The sequence below is a fragment of the Macrotis lagotis genome, chromosome 7 (assembly GCF_037893015.1).
Source record: "Macrotis lagotis isolate mMagLag1 chromosome 7, bilby.v1.9.chrom.fasta, whole genome shotgun sequence".
Classification (NCBI taxonomy): Eukaryota; Metazoa; Chordata; class Mammalia; order Peramelemorphia; family Peramelidae; genus Macrotis; species Macrotis lagotis.
The window spans coordinates 157,055,368-157,075,241 of record NC_133664.1 but is presented as its reverse complement, the minus strand read 5'-3'; the positions used below and the strand labels follow the sequence as shown (position 1 = coordinate 157,075,241).

At 33.8% G+C, this 19,874-nt stretch overlaps 1 protein-coding gene across 1 annotated transcript in view; it reads right to left on the bottom strand.

Moving 5' to 3' along the window:
- Positions 1-6,362: 6,362 nt before the first annotated feature.
- The window catches only part of FBXL13 (F-box and leucine rich repeat protein 13), a 265,142-nt gene continuing 251,630 nt past the window's right edge, over positions 6,363-19,874 (bottom strand). Inside the window, exons 16-17 of the mRNA XM_074195296.1 lie at positions 18,184-18,347; positions 6,363-6,783 (exon numbers count right to left, since the gene is read on the bottom strand). Of these exons, the coding sequence (XP_074051397.1) occupies positions 6,576-6,783; positions 18,184-18,347 (372 nt within the window). The 3' untranslated portion in view covers positions 6,363-6,575. The remainder of the gene's footprint in view (positions 6,784-18,183; positions 18,348-19,874) is intronic.

Below are 19,874 nucleotides of genomic sequence, written 5' to 3'. Positions count from 1 at the left end.
AAGCTTATACAAAGAGAAAACAATTGGTCAAAGAATAGAATAATAATACACAAATACACAACTGGTTAAAAAATACATTTCACTTAATAAGAAAGAGAATTATGGAGAATAGATTATGGGAGTAATTAGTCCTAAACAGAATAAACTGTTACTAAGGAAGGTGGATCTTGAAAAGTGGCTTAAAAGAAAAGAAAGGATAAAAATCTATTATTGAGTTCTGGGTGAGAGATAAAGAATGGCAAGAAAAAAGAAGCAGATTATACCAAACCTAGAGCACTGGGTTCCAAGGTTTCTTTAGAAAGAGGGAGAGGGGGTCGGCTAGGTGGTGCAGTGGATAAAGCACCAGCCCTGGAGTCAGGAGTGCCTGGGTTCAAATCTGGTCTCAGACACTTAGTGATTACCTAGCTGTGTGGCCTTGGGCAAGCCACTTAACCCCATTTGCCTTACAAAAACCTAAAAAAAAAAAAAAGAGAAGACAAAAGAATAAAATGGAGGGATAATAACTGGTCACTGACTATGAATATGATGAACTCACCTAGAAAATGGAAAAAAAATGGAAAAGCACATGGATTAGAAAGCACAATCCAGAATATATTGTTTATAAGAAATTAAAAGAAGCACATCATTTAAATATGGGACTGAAGCAAATCTAGGATGTTTCAATGGAAGTAAACAGATACAGTAATCTCAGAAGAAAAAAACCCAGCAAAATAAGAGGTATGATTAAAAATAAGGTAAATAGGGAAAAACATTTTGCTAAAAGGTATCATAGACAATATCAACACAAGACATGTATGCACCAAGTGGTATACATCTAAATACTTGAAAGGTTAAATGTTACAGGAAAATAAATTTACACACCCCCCCCAGACCTAAATAAATACAACTAAAAATAAATAACCTGAATCGTATTGTGGAAAGCACAATATAATAAACCTGGAAACTACTGAATAGAAAATACATACATGTTTCTCAGCTGTGCATGGAAATTTTATAAAAATTTACCATGTATTAGGGCATAAAATGTAGAAAGCAAATTCACAAATGCAGTAAAGCAAAAGTATTATATAAATCTTTTACAAACCACAAAAAAAATTCAACAAAGGACTACTGGAAAAATTATTAAAATTCACTGAAGATTAAAAACCTTTATCCTAAAGAATAGGTAGTCAAGGAATAAATCACAGAAATAATAAATTTCATAAAAGATAATAATAACAATGAAAAATATACAAAAATATTTAGATACATTCAAAGCAACCCGTAGGACAAAATATACATTTTCATCAATAAAAGAGAGAATTGCTCAGAAATAAAAAAAATAACAAAAAAACCAAGATAGAAATCCTAAAATATCAAGGAATAGATTGACTTAAAAATTAAAAGCAGGAATTCCAAAGAGATCATTGAAAATGGAAAAGAACCTACATGCACAAAAATATTTATAGCAGCTCTTTCTATAATGGCAAAGAATTGGAAATTGAGGGAATGTCCATTAATTACGAAATGACTAAACAAGCTGTTGTATATGAATGTAATGAAATACTATTGTGCAATAAGTAATGATGGGCAGGAAGATTTCAGAAAAACCTGGAAAAACTTAAATGAACTGATGCAAAGTCAAATAAGCATAACCAGGAGAGCATTGTACACAATAATAGCAACATTATGAAATGATTAACTATGAATGACATCTCTTCTTGGTAATACAATAATCCAAAACAATTACAAAGTAATCATGATAGAAAATGCTATCCACATCCAGAGAAAGGAGTGATGGAGTCTGAATGCTGATCATACATTTTCACTTAATTTTTTCATGTTATTCCTTTTGATCAGTTTCTTCTTTCACAGCTATGACGATATTCTATATATAACCTATATCAAATTACTTACCATTTTAGATGAGGAGAGGAAAGAAGAGGAAAGAAATTGGAACTCATAATTTTTGTAGAAATGATACTAAAATGTCTTTGCATGTAATTAGAATAAAATACAGCTAAAATGGTGGGGGGGCTTAATATATATAAAGCTAGGAGTTTAAAAAAAGAACACTGACAAATCATTAGTAAACTTGATTTTTTTTAAAAAAAGGAAACCAAATTACCAGTTTGAAAAATTAAAAAGGTATATTTATAATCAATGAAAAATTAAAATTATTAGGAACCATTTTGCCTAATGATATGCCAGAAAAATTAATAATCTAAATGAAATAGATAGACATTTACAAAAATAACAGAAAAAGAAATGACATCCCACTTTCAAAAAAAGATACTGAATAAGACATAAATAAACTCCCAAGGGCAGGAAAAAACAGGAGCAGATGGATTTACAAATGAAATCTCTCAAATATTTAAAAACAATTGATTCTATTATTAAATAGATTGTTTTAAAACAGAGATAAAGTGGTCCTCTAATTCCTTTTAGATACAAATATAGTCTTGTACTTAAACCAGCAAGAGTCAAAACAAAGAAAATTATGGACCATTATCCCTAATATTAAATAAAAAATTTTAGATAATATATTAGCAACCTGGTACAATGATTATGCAATATGATCAAGCTGGATTTATAGTTCAATATTAGACAAACTGAAAAAATAATTGCCCATATTAATAACAAAAATACATAATTGAAGTAATAGATTCCCAAAAGGCTTTTGACATATATATAAAGCCTGTTCCCATTTTTTAAAAATAGGTAGCAAAGGAATAAATGGATCTTGCCTTAACATAACAAAAACTATCTAAAATCAAGAACCTGCATTTTCCACAAGGGGGATTAAATTAGAGGCTCTCCTCATAAGAGCAGGTGTAAAAAAAGAACAGATTTCATAATCCTCACTTTTATTTAATAGAAATGCTAGCTATAGCAATAAAACAAGAAAAAGAAACTGAGGAAATAAGCAAAAAGGAAACAATATTGCTTTTTACAGATAAGATTTAGAGAACCTTTTAGATCAAGTAAAAATTAATTGAAACAACTTCATCAAAGTTGCGTAATCTAATATAAATCTACATACATCAGCAAGTTTGTATATTGCTAAAGAAATTCAGCAGAGATAAAAAGAAAAACTCCATTTAGAATAACTAGACAAAGTACAATATACTTGGGAATCCCTCTGCCAAGATACACACAAGAACTGTTAAAGATAAGTGCTTAAAACTTTACACAGATAACCAATGAAGAAAAAAGTAATTGCCTCTGGGTAAACCAAGTCAATATAATGAAAAAAGACAATATTACCTAAATTAAATTACTTGTTTATTATCATGTCAGCCAAACTATCAAAGGATTGCTTTATTGAGGCAGGAGGAAATAACAAAATTCATCCAGAGGACTAGAAAGTCAAGAATATCAAGGGAATTAATGGAGAGAGAGAGAGAGAGAGAGAGAGAGAGAGAGAGAGAGAGAGTGAGTATGTGCAGGGGGGCCTAACAGAAATAGATCTCACACTACACTACAAAGCAGTCATCATCAAGACAATTTGTTAAGTCAAGAAATAAAAACCTGGATCAATGAAACAAAACAGTGAAAGCAAAGGAATATAGTAACCCAGAGTTTATTAAATCCAAAGATGCCAACTATTGGGATAAGACATAAATGGTGACAGCATCAACAAATTAGAGGGCAATGAGGTGGCATAGTGGATAGAGCACCAGCCCTGGAGTACCTGAGTTCAAATCTGGCCTCAGACACTTAATAATTGCCTGGCTGTGTGACCTTGGGCAAGTCACTTTAACCCCATTGCCTTAAATAAAATTTAAAAAAAACAAATTAGAGAAGCAAGGTAGAAATTACCTATGAGAGCTGCACTATACCAAAAAGCTATTCGATATTGGGTAAGAAATACAGAGGTTGATCGGAGTAAAAGATTAGGTAGACAAAATTACAGAAGCAAAATGAGCTTAGTAGCCTAGTGATTGGTTGATAAATCCAAGATTCCAGCTATTATGGCAAGAACTCACTGGTTGATAAAGTTTTGAGAAAAGTAGAAAGTTTCTGTTTGACGCAAATTAACTATTGACTAGTATCTCACACAATATACTAAGAAAAATTCTAAAAAGATAAATTACTTAGACATAAACAGTGATTAACAAATTAGAGAAGCTAAAAAAAAGACTCACAGATGTAAAAAAGAACTATTAGACCAAATAAAATTCAAAAATATTTTGCACAAAAATACCAAATATAATTAAAATTATCGGAGAATAAAGTAAAAGCTATATAAGGAAGTCATTCAAATTCATAAGAATAAGAGCCATTTCCTAATCAGTAGTGTTCAGATGAAGAAATCCAAGCTATTTGGATTTAGAGCAAATGAAGTGGTGCTCTAAAATACTAATAGAGGAATGCAAATCAAAACAATTTTAATGTTCCACCTCACATCCATTGCTAAAATTGACAAAAAGGAAAAAGTGACAAATGTTGGAGGGGCTTTGGAAAAACAAGGATCTTAATATGGAGCTATGAACTTGCCTCAGAAAAGCTATTCAAACTATACCTCAAAAGCTATTAAACTAGGAATACTTTTTTATAATTATTTTTTGGTTTTTGTAAAGCAATTGGGTTAAGTGACTTGCCCAAAGTCACATAACTAGGTAATTATTAAGTGTCTGAGGCTAGATTCAATCTCAGATACCCTGACTCCAGGGTTGGTGCTCTGTCCACTGTGTCATCTAGCTACCCTTGTGTATGTATACCTTTTGACCCAATCATACCGTTACTATTTCTGTGACCTAAAGAAAATAAGAGGAAAAAGATTCATGTTTAACCAAAAAAAAACAGTTTATAATAATAAATAGCATTTTCACAGTGTTTTAAAGTCTACAAAATACAAGTTATTTCATTTGATCATCACAATAACTTGTGAGCTAAACAATATAATTTTATAGCAGCTCTTTTTTGCAGTAGCAAAGAAATAGAATGTGCTACTCTTCAACTTGAGAATGGTTAAACAAATTAAAGAACAGAATGTTATGGAACACTTATATGCCATAAAAAATAATGCAGGGTACAATTTCAGAGAAATCTAAGAAAACCTGAGAAAATCATTAGAAAACTAATGCAGAGAATGAATTATGCAACAACAATAATACTATAAAGACAATTTTAAAAGAATTAGGAACTCAGATCAGTGCAATGATTAACTGATTTCAGAAAACTCATGATGAAGCTTGCTCCCTATACCTACCTACACCTATTGAGAGGTGATGGACTCAATATCACAGAAGGGCATATATTCATTTGGACATGGCCAGTGTGGTAATTTTTTTTTTTTTGCTTCACTATACATTTTTGTAATTGGGAATTTTTTGTTTTGTTTTCTCAAAGAGTCATGGCGGGGAGGAGGTTGGAGAGACAATAGAAAAATCTCATTTGGAAAAAAAATTAAAGATTTTTTTAGAAATAAATGTTACCTTTGATGCTTACTCCCTTGGACAATTCACTTAATCTCTCTTTTCAATGAGTTCAGCTGAAAAATGAGGTTGAACTAGTGCTTTTCATAATGTCTTCTTATTAAATAAGGTATTACTTAGCATAGTTCCTCACACAGAGTAGATGATTAATAAATTTTGGTCTTTCCCTTTGCATTCCCATTATTAGATTATAATAGTATATGGCGGGCCTTCTGTAAGATTTCCTTTGGTTTACTATTCTAATTTTCCTTCTATCAAGTAAGCATCATCTACCATTTCCATTAGAAAAAGCAGATTTGACGTTTAATATTAGGGCTTTAAACTCAAAGACAGAAACTCAGCCAACTTCCACTTACTTGGTAAGTTCACGAGTTTACTTTTTCAGTGGTGCTGGAACTCTTCTCACCTGTTCTAGCTCATATTTTTTCATCAGAGCAGAGAGTCTTCATGAGTTGTTATGGCAGAAAATTTCATTGCTCTAAAACCAACTAGGGATGATCCTCCCTGGAATGATCCTCCCTAGGCTGGTCCTCAGGCCTATGCTTATAACCATCTTTTCAGTTGTGAGGACCTACTAGTTTGTGTTATACTGGCAGGGTGGTAAGAACTGAACCTTTGAGTTCATTATTATATGGAAATTATGATCCATAGGAAGTCCCTATGCAAACAGGTAGTCTTAGAGAATTACCTAAGGCACAAGGGTTAAATGACTTGCTCAGGGTCCCTGATCCAGTATGTGACTTTTTTTTTTCTGCCACACCATACTACACTGGCATAGCCTCTTAAAACCCAGGGCTACCTCCATATCCTAAAATATCAAAAATTGGTGGAGCAATAAAATTACACTTTTGTTTTAATGGGAAGGACAATTAGTGGAGCAACAAAATTATACTTTTGTTTTAATGGGCAAGACCATGAATCGGCTTTGCATTTTTTACCATTATTTATTATTATAGTGGAAAAGAACCAGTAATGCCTTTAGGAAATTGTTGTTGGAATAAGAAACTGAAGTTAAATTACTAGTGTCTCTATATGGAAATATTGCTAACATGAGATCTAACTAATAAAAATACCTTTTTCCTGAGCAAACAAAAAAGGCCCAAAGAAGTTAATTTTTAGGTAATTTGATGTTCATTCTTTAATTTTGGAGGAAACTTATAATGATAAAGATGTATTCTTGACTGCATTTTCTTTACCCTCTGGACCCCCCAACAATGATTCTCTTCTCTTTCCAAGTAAGCCTTGAACTCTTTTTTTGTCATGGAAGATGATGCCTTTGTAATCATAGCCAAACCAAAAGGGAGGGTCCTCAATACTGTATTCACAGTATTTAACTTGAGATGAAATTCGGAAATCTGCCATTCTGGAAAAGAAAGTACCATTAGTTGATAACAGTTCTCACTAGGGAAAATTTTCTAACTATATCAAATTCCAAAGTATATATGGATACTTCCTCAGAGTTTTGTAACCAGTTATGAGTACTGACATTCCTTTTGTCTTGCCTATAAATGTAATTTGCTATATAATAAAAGGGTTGAAGGGCTGGTGTGCAGTAGATAGAGTACCGGCCCTGAAGTCAAGAGGACCTCAGTTCAAATCCAACCTCAGTCACTTAATAATTACCTAGCTGTGTGGCCTTGGGCAAGCCGCTTAACCCCATTGTCTTGCAAAAATAAACAAAAAATAATAAAATGGCTGAGATACCAGCCTTAGATTTATCACTCCTCCATCCTTCCCTCCTCACCTACTAGTGCAAGTATTAATACTTTGGAAGATGAAAATGGAATGTCTTAGATCTGTAATTAACTTGGATTTGTAAAAATTCAAAGATTGGTTTGTAATCTGGAACCTCGACTTAGTTGTTTTTACTAGATAGTACAACAAGGAAAAGGTATACTTGTTAAAGACAGTGAGATATCCTAGATATCCCTTGAATCCTCCCCTCTTGTTATTTAGAGAAAGAGACAAGAATATGAGTGAATAATAACTCATTTATTATCTAGTTTCAACCATGAGTTTGACACTTTGGTTGAGAAAGCCAGTACTGACTAATGAAGAAATAAAAATGATGTGCTCTGGAAGAGCTGGGACCTAGCAATATGGATAATGTCCGAACCATGCCAGAATGGTATTGCCTTTTGAACACTATACTTCCCCACAACTAATTTAATGCCACTGATCAACTGCATTGCTAATAGCAGGGGAAGAAACCTGGTGTGACCACCCATTGAGAGTTTAGGTTCCAGCAAATAGCCAGCCATAGGAGTACAATCTATATATGGATGATAGAAAAAATAAAAGTACTCAAGACATAATTTGTTAATTCTACTGAAACATTTCATTGGAAAGTAAAATATGAATAATTATCTAGCTCAATAAGAAGGCAACAGAAGCAATGTTAACTCAAATCCTACTTACTTCATTGCATTTTTGGCTCACATATTTCAGCTCATGTGATGAGTACAAAAGTTCAAGGAGTGGTGTTAGTTAAAGCCATCGTTTAACTATATGAACTTATGGCTCTGAGTCAAAAATTCCCTGTGGATTGAGACTTGGAAGGGCCTTTTCTTTAGAGAAATATTTTATACCAAATTTGAAAACCATAAGTTCACAGTGGGGGATATGTATTTTTATGCTATAAAAATTAACGTTAGTGTCTAAAATGTTTTCTAAGTTTTTAACTGTTTATGCAATTGTTGAATATTTAAGCTTTTGAACCCTTTTTTGAAGCAAAAAGAGTTGCAATGATAGGGACTTTTGCTTTTATCTCTTAAGACTAATTTTCTTCCCCTGATTTCTTTCTCTTTCATTCCATGTGATTGAGAATTCCATAATTTGTGAATTGTATTTTATGGGTATCTTAACTTTAGAACCTGCCTCAACATGTGACCAGAGTATGAGGGAATCTCAGATGTAATAGATTTTTTTTAAGGTTTTTGCAAGGCAAATGGGGTTAAGTGGCTTGCCCAAGGCCACACAGCTAGGTAATTATTAAGTGTTTGAGGCCGGATTTGAACCCAGGTACTCCTGACTCCAGGGCCGGTGCTCTATCCACTATGCCACCTAGCCGCTCCGATGTAATAGATTTTGAATCAAGGTTACTCTAATCTATTATCAATTATCAATCTATTATCAATACCCTGTAAAGATTTCTTAAGCTTTGATCGTGTAAAAAGAACCAAGGATACAAAAAGAGAAAGAATAGTCTCTGTCCTCAAAAAACTTATAATCTAATGAAGAAAGATGATATACACAGGAAGCTGATAAGGGCATGCTGATACAAAATGAAGAATAAGAACTTCTGAGCCCTCTATAAAGGAAAGCTTTGTGAATTGTTTTTTCTCTGCATTCCAGTCTCCAATCAGGGAAAAATGCAACTGAGGGTTCTGAGGGGTTATTGCATTTCCAAAGCTAAAGCAATCTCCATGGTTTCTGATTTAAACTTATCCTGGGGGAAGCATAATGTTCGATGAGTCAAAACCAAGCAAAATTGGGCTCCATTTCTTCTTTATTAAATCTGCCTATATTTCTTCTTCTTCCTCAGTCAAACTCCTAGGAAAAGCTATCTATGTTATAAAAAGTTGCTTTAACTTCTTCCTTTCTCACTTAGTCCTCAATCCTTTGTAATCTGACTTCTGACCTCCTCACCTACCTATCTATTCTCTTAATTATGAAGATTTAGCTGTGTGACCACTCCCCTGATCTGCATCATCATTCATAATCTCCTAGCTGAAGATGTCAACTCTGTCTTGAATCTTCTCTCTCTACACTCAGTCTCTTGGTGAACTCACCATGGATATAGCATCTCTATACAAATGATTCTTGCAATCTTATAAAGTTAGTATCTATATTTCCATAAAGCTCCATATCACCAACTGCCATTGATCATTTTAAATAGGATGTTTGAGACATCTCAGACTCAACATTTCCAAAAAAAAGAATTATTTCTATTATAACCACCCCTCCTCTTCCAAACTTCCCAATTTCTGTCAAAGGCACTAGCATTCTTCCAGGTTTATAACCTTAGCGTTACCTGCCACTGTTCACTCTCATTCACTATTTGTGACAAATGCAAATGTGGTTTTTATCTTTCTAACATCTCTCATATCCAACCACTTCCCTCATCTGAAATAGTGGCTCCTTTAGTTCAAGTTTTACTACTTCTCTCCTAGAAGCTCCTGACTGATCTCTCTGATTCATGTCTGTACTCACCATAATCTAAGCCTCTATACAGATGCTAAGGTGATTTTCTTTAAGCTCAAATCTGAATTCAATAAATCCCAGTGGTTCTTTTGTTTTGAAAAAAATATTAAACATACAAAATCTTTTGATCCCAACTTATCTTTCTAATTTCATTATATACTACTTCTTTTCCTCCATATCCTCCAACCTCTTTTCCTCACAAATAGCCCTTTAGTTCCAATTTCCTCTAGCCTTTTTTTACTGACTCTCCATTATAACCTGAATGTATTCCCTCACCATCTCAACTTCACAGAATTTCTCATATGGAAAAAAGATACAATGGGCATGAAGCCAGCCAAGTCCTTTGTGTTCCAGTCATGGTTTATTACAATGGAGCTATATAAATACTGATCACTGACACAAAAATAAGGAAAAGGCAATGACCACTTGTCTTAGATCATGATTTCCATCTATTTAAAGTCTCTCCAAAGAGGACACATTGGCTCTTTGTTCATATGGAGTAAGTTTTTTTTAGGAGATCTGGCCTACCACTAGAGTATCCCAAATGCCTTTCAATTCAGGTGAGACTATTCCAAGATAACTAGAGCAAATCTGAATCTTGAACTCAGACTAAAGTGCCCAGGAATCAGCTCAGCTTCTTGAGAATTCTTCAGTCTAGGAATGTCCATGGGTCATCCAGACTTTCCAGGATCATTCCAGGCTTCATTTGAACTTTCTCCAAAGACCCATTTGGTGAGAATCTAATTTCCTGGGGGCTGGTATGGGGACACAAGGGAGTCCAGACCTGCAATTAGAGAAATTTGACCTTGTATAAATTTCCCTGAGTTCTTCTCTATGGAAGGTGGACATGTTTACACACCTGCTCCTTCTGAAAACATTGGGAAACATATTAAATATGCAAAGATTAAATGTGGCTGCCAGAAAGAACTCTCACTTAATTTATTTTTCTTTAGGCTGGGGCCTGTGTATTTTTGGTAGATGAAGCTTGAAATTACCTTAAAATACATTCTTAGGAGTCTACAAATATAATATAAATATGGCAACTCCCTTGACATGGTCCATGATCATATATGATGTGCCATTGAAAGTGGCCAACAGTTAATAAATTTAACTTAATCGACATATTAAAAGGGCTTCCTTTGAATTAACTTTAAAAAAAAATAAAAGTAATTTAAAGGCACAAATGAAGATTCCAAAAATGTGGAGCTTCCCAGTTTTCTGAGAGAGTGATGGAAGGAGAATACAAATGACAATGTAGGCTTGGTGGCAAAATGTCTACTCAGAACTTTTTGACAACACAATATAAATATCTCTTTTTACCTCAGAGCAGTGAACATGATATGAGAACTTTTGACCAAACTTTTTTTAGTGAGGCCAAAGATCCAGGCTGGCCAACTTTAATTACTCTCCCAGAAGTAATCTCAACTTTCCAGTCTTGAATGCCATGATCCTTTGTCAGTACCTTTTACCCCATTCCATTCCATATTGAGACAATTCCATTGTCTTAATAAAAGCATTTTTTAGTTTGTTTTTGTTTTTGTTTTTTTTTGCAAGGCAATGGGGTTAAGTAGCTTGCCCAAGGCCACATGCCTAGGTAATCATTAAGTGTCTTGAGGTCATATTTGAACTCAGGTACTCCTGACTCCAGGGCCAGTGCTCTATCCACTGCAACACCTAGCCTTCCCAGTAAAAGCATTTTTGAGACAACTCCAATGGAATTGACAACAATAATGATTTGTACCCTATCATGTTCCTTAGTGGATTTATTATCTTCCCCAAATCTCTTTATTTTGAAAACCTTTTGTCCATATAATTTGGAGATTATTTGGAACAGCAGTGTCCTCAAAAAGCATTGTATGGATCAATGTTATGTGAGGCATTATTGTGGGCAACACTTGCACTGAATTCTAAATGATATTTGAAGTCTATATTTGTATTACAGGGGAGTTATCATCTCCTCTTTTATAAAAGATAGATTTTTCTCTTGCTACATATTTAATAGATACTAAATTTTTTTGTGGTCTGAAATGGTGTATTATTGTTTCTGCCATTTTGTCACATAATCTACTATGATCAACAGGTCTGGGCTCCTCAAAGATAAATTGTCTGCACTTTATCATCACTATTTTCATTGTCCTACTCCTCATACATCAAGGTAGCCAATAAAGGCAAGAAGGCAACCATTAATTGATTATGGCTTACTATACATTGTGCTAAGCACTTGAACTACAAAGACAGGCAAAGAAAGAGACTTTTGGCCCTCAAAGAGCTCTCACTCTAAGGGGGAAGATAACCCACAAAAAGGAACTGAAAAGAGTAAAGGTAAAGAATTCATCCATAAACATGGAAGTAAATATCAGAATGGATTAGAAACCAGAATGTTACAATATTTAGTTTACAAGAAGCACAAAAAGAGACAGAAACAGAGTTAAAATATAAATATATAAATATGTATATATGTGTGTGTATATATATATGTATATATATATATATATATATATATATATATATATATATATATATATATATACCAAATATCAGAGCATACAAATTCTGAAAGGAAAGTTAAGTGAATTACAGGAGAAAGGGGACCTTAAAGCTATACTAGTTATACGAGAGCTAGATAAATGTGAAATAAGAAAGAAGTGAAGGAGATGAATAAAATCTTAGAAATGTTTGATACAATAAGTACCTGGAAAAAACAGAAAAATAACAGAAAGAAGTATTTGTTTTTCTCAGCTGTGTATGGCACCTTCATGAAAACTGACTAAGTAAAAGGGCATGAAAACCTTATAATTAAATTCAGGAAAACAGAAATATTAAGTACATTAAAGCAGTAAAAATTACATTCAATAAAAGGCCATGGAAGCAATGATTAAAACCTAACTTGAAAATGAATAATCTAATCCTAAAGAAAGAGTAGGTCAAAGAACAAACCAAAGAAAGAATAAACACTTTCATTAAAGAGAATGACAATGATGAGCAACATCCTGAAATTTGGGGTATGCCGTCAAAGTGTACTTCAGAGAAAATTTATATCTCTAAACACGTAGATCAATGAAAGAGAGATAGAGTAGTGATAAATTCAACTTAAAAAAAAAAACAGAAAAAGAGCAACTCCCAATGAAATACCAAACTCCTAATGAAATACCAAAAATGGAAATCCTGAAAATTAAAGGAGAGGGTAATAAAATTGAATGTTAAAAAACCAATGAATTAATAGATAAAACTAGGGCCTAGATTTATGAAAAAAAAAATAGATGAACCATTGATTAAATTGATTTTTTTAAAAAAGATAATCAAATTACTGTAATCAAAAAGGGTGAATGCACCACCAATGTTAATGAAATTCAAGAAATTATTAGGCATTATTTTGCCCAATTATATGGCAGTAAAATTGACAATAGATGATATTTATTAGAAAACATAGAGATTAACATGAGAAGAAATAGAAAACCTAAATATCTTATCTTAAAAAAAGAAATCGAACAAGCTATAAATGAACCCCAAAGAAAAAAAATAATCAGACCAGATGGATTTACAAATATTCTGCCAACATTTTAGGAACAATTAATCCTAATACTATGTAAACTATTTGAAAAAGAAACAGATCAAGAAGTCCTACCAGATCCTTTTAATGGCACAAATATAGTTTGGACACCTAAACCAGGAAGAGCAAAAGCAGATTAAAAAATACTTATATACCTCATGAATAGTGATGCAAAAAAATTTAAACAAAATACTAGCAAGAATATTATGGGAATATATCACAAGATCATATGCTATGACTAGGTGAAATTTATATTAGGAATTCAGGATAGGCTCAATATTAGGAAAATTATCAACATCATTGATCATATCAATAACAAAAACAACAAAAATCATATTTATCACAACAGATACAAGTAAATGCTTTGAAAAAAGATAAAATCCATTTCTATTAAATTCTAAAATAGCATATGAATAAATGGAAGTTTATTAAAATGATATTTAGAATCTTTCTATCTAAAACCAAAAGCAAGCATTATCTGTAGTGGGGAAATTTGAAGCTTTCCCAGTAAGACAGGTAGTGAAAGGAAGGATATCCATCATTACTACTTTTATTCAGTATTGTGCTAGAAATGCTAGCTTTTGCAATAAAACAAGAAAAATAAAAGAAACTGAAGGAAATAAAAGGAATAGAAATAAGCAATGAGGAAATAAAACTATCACTCTGCAGATATGATTTCTTAGAGAATAGACAATCAACTAAGAAACTAGTTGAAACAATTAACTTTGTCAAACTTGTAGGGAACAGAATAGATGTGCATAAATCATTGGCATTTCCATATACTTCCAAGGAAAAACATCAGGAAGAAATAAAAATATAAAATTCCATTTATATAACAGCAGATTATTTAAGTTATTAGAGAGTTCACCTGCCAAGAGAAACTCAGGGACTAAATAAGCACAATTACAAAACACTTTTCACTAAGATCTAAAGAACTGGAAAAAGTTTAAATGCTCAAGGTAGACTGAAACAAAACAATAAAAATGACAATTCTGCCTGTTAATTTATTTATTCAATGCCACACCAATCAACTATGCAAAGAATTATTGTATCCTAGCAGTATTAAATTTCAAACTATATTAAAAAGTGTTAATCATCAAAGAAATCTTGTACTGGCTAAGAAAAAGTGCTACACTACATTTACTACATGGTAGTAAATGACCATAGAAATCTAGTCTTTGATAAACCCAAAGAACTAAGCTTTTGGGACAAGAAATTCATCATCTGAAAAAAATTCCTGGGAAAACTGGAAAGCAGTTTAGAAGAAACCAGGTATAGACCAGCATCTCACACTATATACCAAGAGATAAGTGATTTCAATATAAAAGTTTCATATCGTAAGAAAATTAGGAAAGTATGGGGAAAATGTACTTATCAAGTCTATGGATAAAAGAAAAAATTATTATCAGACTTAGGATCACAGGAAATAAAATGGGTAATTTTGATTACATGGCATTAAAATGCTTTTGTACAAAACTAATGCAGTCAATATTAGAAAGATAAAGGGAAATGGAAAAAAATTTCCAGCAAGTTACTCTGATAAAGATCTCATTCATCAAATTCTTAGGAAACAGAGTAAAAATTACAAAAATAATTCCCCAACTGATAACTGACCAAAGGATATGAATGGGTAGCTTTCAGAAGATGAAATCAAAACTATGTCACTCCAGAAAAATGCTTTAAATCACTACTGATTAGAGAAATGCAAATTAAGATATTACCTCATACTTATTCAAATTGATTAACATTACTGAAAAGGAAAATGGCAAAATATATATGATGTAGAAAAACTAGGTCACTTTTATACTGTTGATAGATTTATGAACTAGTCTAACTGGACAATTTGAAAGTATGGACAAAGGACTATAAATCTCTCTCTCTCCATACATATATATATATATAAATATATATATATATATACACACACACACACACCTTTGACTCGGCAATACCACTACTAGGTCTATATGTCAAAGGATTTATAGTAACTTTTTTTGTGGTGGCAAAGAATATTTTAGTATTATGAGAAATGCCAAGCAGGATGGTTTCAGAAAACAAAAAACCTTGGAAGACTTATGTGAACTCATACAAAGTGAAGCGTGCCAAACCAGAAGGACTATGTTACACACACACAGAAACAACAGTTTTGTAGGAATGATCATCTATGGAAGTCTTAATTACTCTGAGTAAATCAATGATCCAAGACAATTTCATAGGTCTCATGATGAAAAATGCAATCAACCTACAGAGAGAAAACTAACAAGTCTGAATGAAGATTAAAATGTACTTTAACTTTTTTCTTTTTTAAAATTTGTTTTCTTTTTTAAAATTGTTAATATGGAAATACATTTTACAAGACTTCACAAGTATTATTGATATCAAATTGCTTGCCATCTCAAGGATAAGTGGAATGAGAGGAGAGACTTTGAAACTCAAAATTTTTAAAAATCAATGTTAAAAAAAATTTTACGTGTAATTGGGCAATATTTAACAAAATAAATAGAAATATATTGGAGAAAAAAGAAAAATTTGACATACTCTGTAAAAAGAGCCTGTGGGGGCAGCTAGGTGGTGCAGTGGTTAGCGTACCAGCCCTGGAGTCAGGAGGACCTGTGTTCAAATTTTGCCTTAATAATTACTTAGCTGTGTTACCTTGGGCAAGTCACTTAATCCCATTGCCTTTCAAAAAAAGCTAAAAAAAAAAAAAAGAAAGAGAGCCTATCAATAGCCTTTTATAATTCATGGAATTTTTACAAAATTTCCATATTTTAATTTAGTTTAGGTAGTCCTCTGCAGTGCCACAAAAGGTTCTAGATTAGTGCTAACTAGGCTTTGACCAGGGTGTTTAACATAGTTGAGGAATACTTCTTTCTCCCAATAATACTTCTATACTTCATGACCTTTTGCTGACCTCTTATCAAGGCCCCTCATTGATCTTAGAGTTAGTTATTGCATCCCTCTCCTGAAGACTAGTAGCAACCATGCCATAGGCATATTTTCTCCATATCTTATCACTGAAAGCAATGACTGCTCTTTAATACTTTCCTACTCCCACTTCCCCCTCTTCCCCCATAAGGAGCTGGATATTTTAGGGAAAGAACACTTGTGGGCAGCTAGGTGGCATAGTAGATAAAGCACCGGCCCTGGAGTCAGGAGTACCTGGGTTCAAATCCGGTCTCAGACACTTAATAATTACCTAGCTGTATGGCCTTGGGCAAGCCACTTAACCCCATTTGCCTTGCAAAAAAAAAAAAAAAAAAAGAACACTTGTTCAACAAGATACTGTCCCAAGTTATGAATCCTATGGCAATGAAGAGGAAGTCTTACACCAACCAAGTGGAATCCTTCTAAACCATATGTGAAATTCCTACCTTTCCCCAGGCTAAGGATTTCTAGAGAGTCTCTGTCTCCCTTATGTGTGGTCTTCCCTAGGGTCTTGTCCCAAGATTTCTCCTCCAGTTTCCTCCCCAAGTTTGCTTCAGGTGCTAGAATTGTTCATTATAGTCCGAGGTTCTAGCATTGATTAATCTTAAGCCCTCTTCTGAAAAAGACCCACTTATAATTTTCCCATTAACCAAACTTTTACTTCAGCCCTATCTTACAAATGGATTTATTTGAAATCATGGAACTACTGAATTGGATCCATACCAAAGGAAGATTATTTTGCAGCCATGTGAAGGATGATTGGAGAGAGGAGGGACAGGAGAGTGAAGAGGCTCTTACAACAGTCCCGAGATATAATAGAGGATCTGATAATATTAATATTGTGATGATAGTATTAATGGAAAGGAGGGAATGGCTCAAGAGGGATTGTAGATGTAAAGTACTCATGCATATAGAGAAATAGCTGAGGTCCAGAGCTGTGAAGAATATCCAAGGCCACAAAAGTCATTTGGAAAGTAGAGGCAGAGAGTATAGCATTAAGATTTCCTAATACCTAATGTAATATTCTTTCTATTAGAAATAGGTTTGGGGGCGGCTAGGTGGCATAGTGGATAAAGCACTGGCCCTGGAGTCAGGAGTACCTGGGTTCAAATCCGGTCTCAGACACTTAATAATTACCTAGCCATGTGGCCTTGGGCAAGCCACTTAACCCCTTTTGCCTTGCAAAAAAAGGAAAAAAAGAAAGAAATAGGTTTGGAAATGATGGACTCTGTGAATAAGAAAAAAACTGGCTCCATTTCAATACAATGATCCCCTAATTTTAGAACTTGAAAGATATGATTGTTTATATGATTATATGATCAATTCTTTTTTTTAAAAAAAAAGTTCTTTAAAAAAAAAGCTAGGCAATTATTAAGTATGTGAAGCCACATTTGAACTCAGATCCTCCTGACTCCAGGGCCAGTGCTCTAACCACTGCACCACCTAGCGGCCCCTATATAATCAATTCTAAAAGTCTTTAAAGCAACAAACATATTTACTTTTAATATTAAAATGAATTTTTGTTAGGATAAATCTAAGATTAGCAATCAACAAACATTGTTAAGCAGTCAAAAGCTTTATCTAAATTAAATACAGGGAAATGTACACATTGTTTTCTATGAAGCCACTATACAAATAAAAACTTTTTTGTTTAAAAAAAAACATGCTTGGGAATGTGTTCCTAAAATTTTTGCAAGGAGGAGTCTTAGAGGCTTAGTTTCGTGAGCTCTGGTTTTCTGAGATGCAGCATGCTAAATTGATTAGGTGAGGTGCTCAATCCAAATCTTTCACTTCCACATCAGCAAGGAGGAAAGGTCTGTTGGCCTCTCGAGGGAGGGGCAAACAGGCTCAGGTTGGAAAAATGGAACAGCCTGGATCTCTCATGAGGGTCTGCAGCGGGATCTGGCTGGATATTGGCCACTGTACTTTCATAATGGGCAAGTTGGATTTCTAGACCTAGTCTCAAATCTACAAACCAACAAAAGCATCTCTGAACATTATAGGGCACAGCAAGTACCATGTAACCCCATTTCAATATTTCTCCATGCACTGGAGCTTTTGACAGGGGAAATTTTAGTAACTTACTTGGAAATCCGCCTGCAGTACCTCATCTTCAAGACCCGAAGCTGTTTACAGCCTTCCAGAAGGTATTCAATGGCTTTGTCGGTAAGGCAAATGCATCCAGAGATATCCAAGATGTGAAGGTAATGGCATTTTTTGCTCAAAATCTTTATTGCGATGTCATTCATCTGAATACACAACCAAAATAACTTAGCAACTCTTCTAAGAAGCAACAACAATGCAACAAAATGTAGTTATTTCTGGGCTCAATCTACAGGTACATAAACTCCTGAAGATTAAATCTGCACTAAGACTTTTTGGCTACCTAGCAGTTTCATTGACACTGCCGATTTTCATCTCCCCAGACATAAATGTGTGACATAAAAATGTTTAACTCATCTTGTACTAGGAGCAAAAATGCTGCAACCCCCACATTTACAGGTGTTTAGTCACCTTGTCATTTTTAAAATATTGAGCATTAGTAACCAAAAATGAATATGCCCTCTAACCCGTGAATTTTTACGTAATTGTCCTGCTTTAAATTTGCTCTCTTATTTTGACTCCATTCTGCTCTATTGAGGCTTTAACGATAGCTGGTAATTATAATGCTGTACATACTCTCATCACAACAACCTTGAGAAGTAGGAGATATCACCAGACCCATTTTACAAAGGAAGAAAGTGAAGCTGAGAGAGGTTAAGTGACCAGTCTGGAGTCAGACAGCTAGTATAAGTTTGTGGCAAAATTTGAACTTGAATCTTCCTGGCTCCAGGGCCATCATTCAATCCATTGCACCACCTTGCAGCTAGTTTGCTTTTTTTTTTTTTTTAACAATCTTCCTTCCTAAACTATAGAAATCTTTTATGAAATGCCTTTAAAGTTGATAAATGGCCTTTTAACTGAAAACATTATCAGAAGTAACTTTTGGCATATGTTTTAACAAGATAGAGCTGATCCTTTCATTGAATATCTGTTTGATGCATTTCACTTGCAGATAGGATCGACTATTTTAGAGGGCATTGGACATTTCAGGGATGGGTGGAGGTAGGGAGGACTTGCAGGTTTTACACTTTTGAGTACTTTTCTGGGTCAGGGAAAGGAGACAGAAACAGAAAGAAGCAGAAGTAGCTCTGACACCATAGGAATTCTCCCATCCTTGAAGGGACTTCAACCCTACTTCCAGGCCAAGTAAGCAAGTTTATTGACTACATTCCTAGTATCTTTCCTGGGCAATTTTTTTAGCATAAATGTGATTTGTTGCAGGACCAATTAGATAACTGCCCCTAAAGAATTTTTTTTAATTTAACTGATTATAATGTCTTGTTTGAAATGGTTGGATGTTCTAACAGACACGTCACAACATTCAGCTAAAGAGATTGCTTTAAATGTAATTTATAACATAAAACTGAGACAGTCCTAAAATAAAAGCCCAAACACCTCTGTTTCAGAACTGTGCATATTTAGGATTAGGGAAAACAGATGTCCTAATTGTCTAAGCACGTCTTGGTTTCCAGAACATGCTTCAGGACGTGGATGCAGCCCTCCCATCAGTTACTTCCCTTTCACTGGTGGGGCTGCAGTTCCCTACAACACTTTCTAGCCTACCTTATGGATGTCATGGGATCTGACCCCACTGTAAAGTGGGCTCTAAGGCTGACTTCTTTGTGAGGGGTCTTTTAATTGGGAAGGAAGAGAAGGAGAATGAGGAGTTGGAA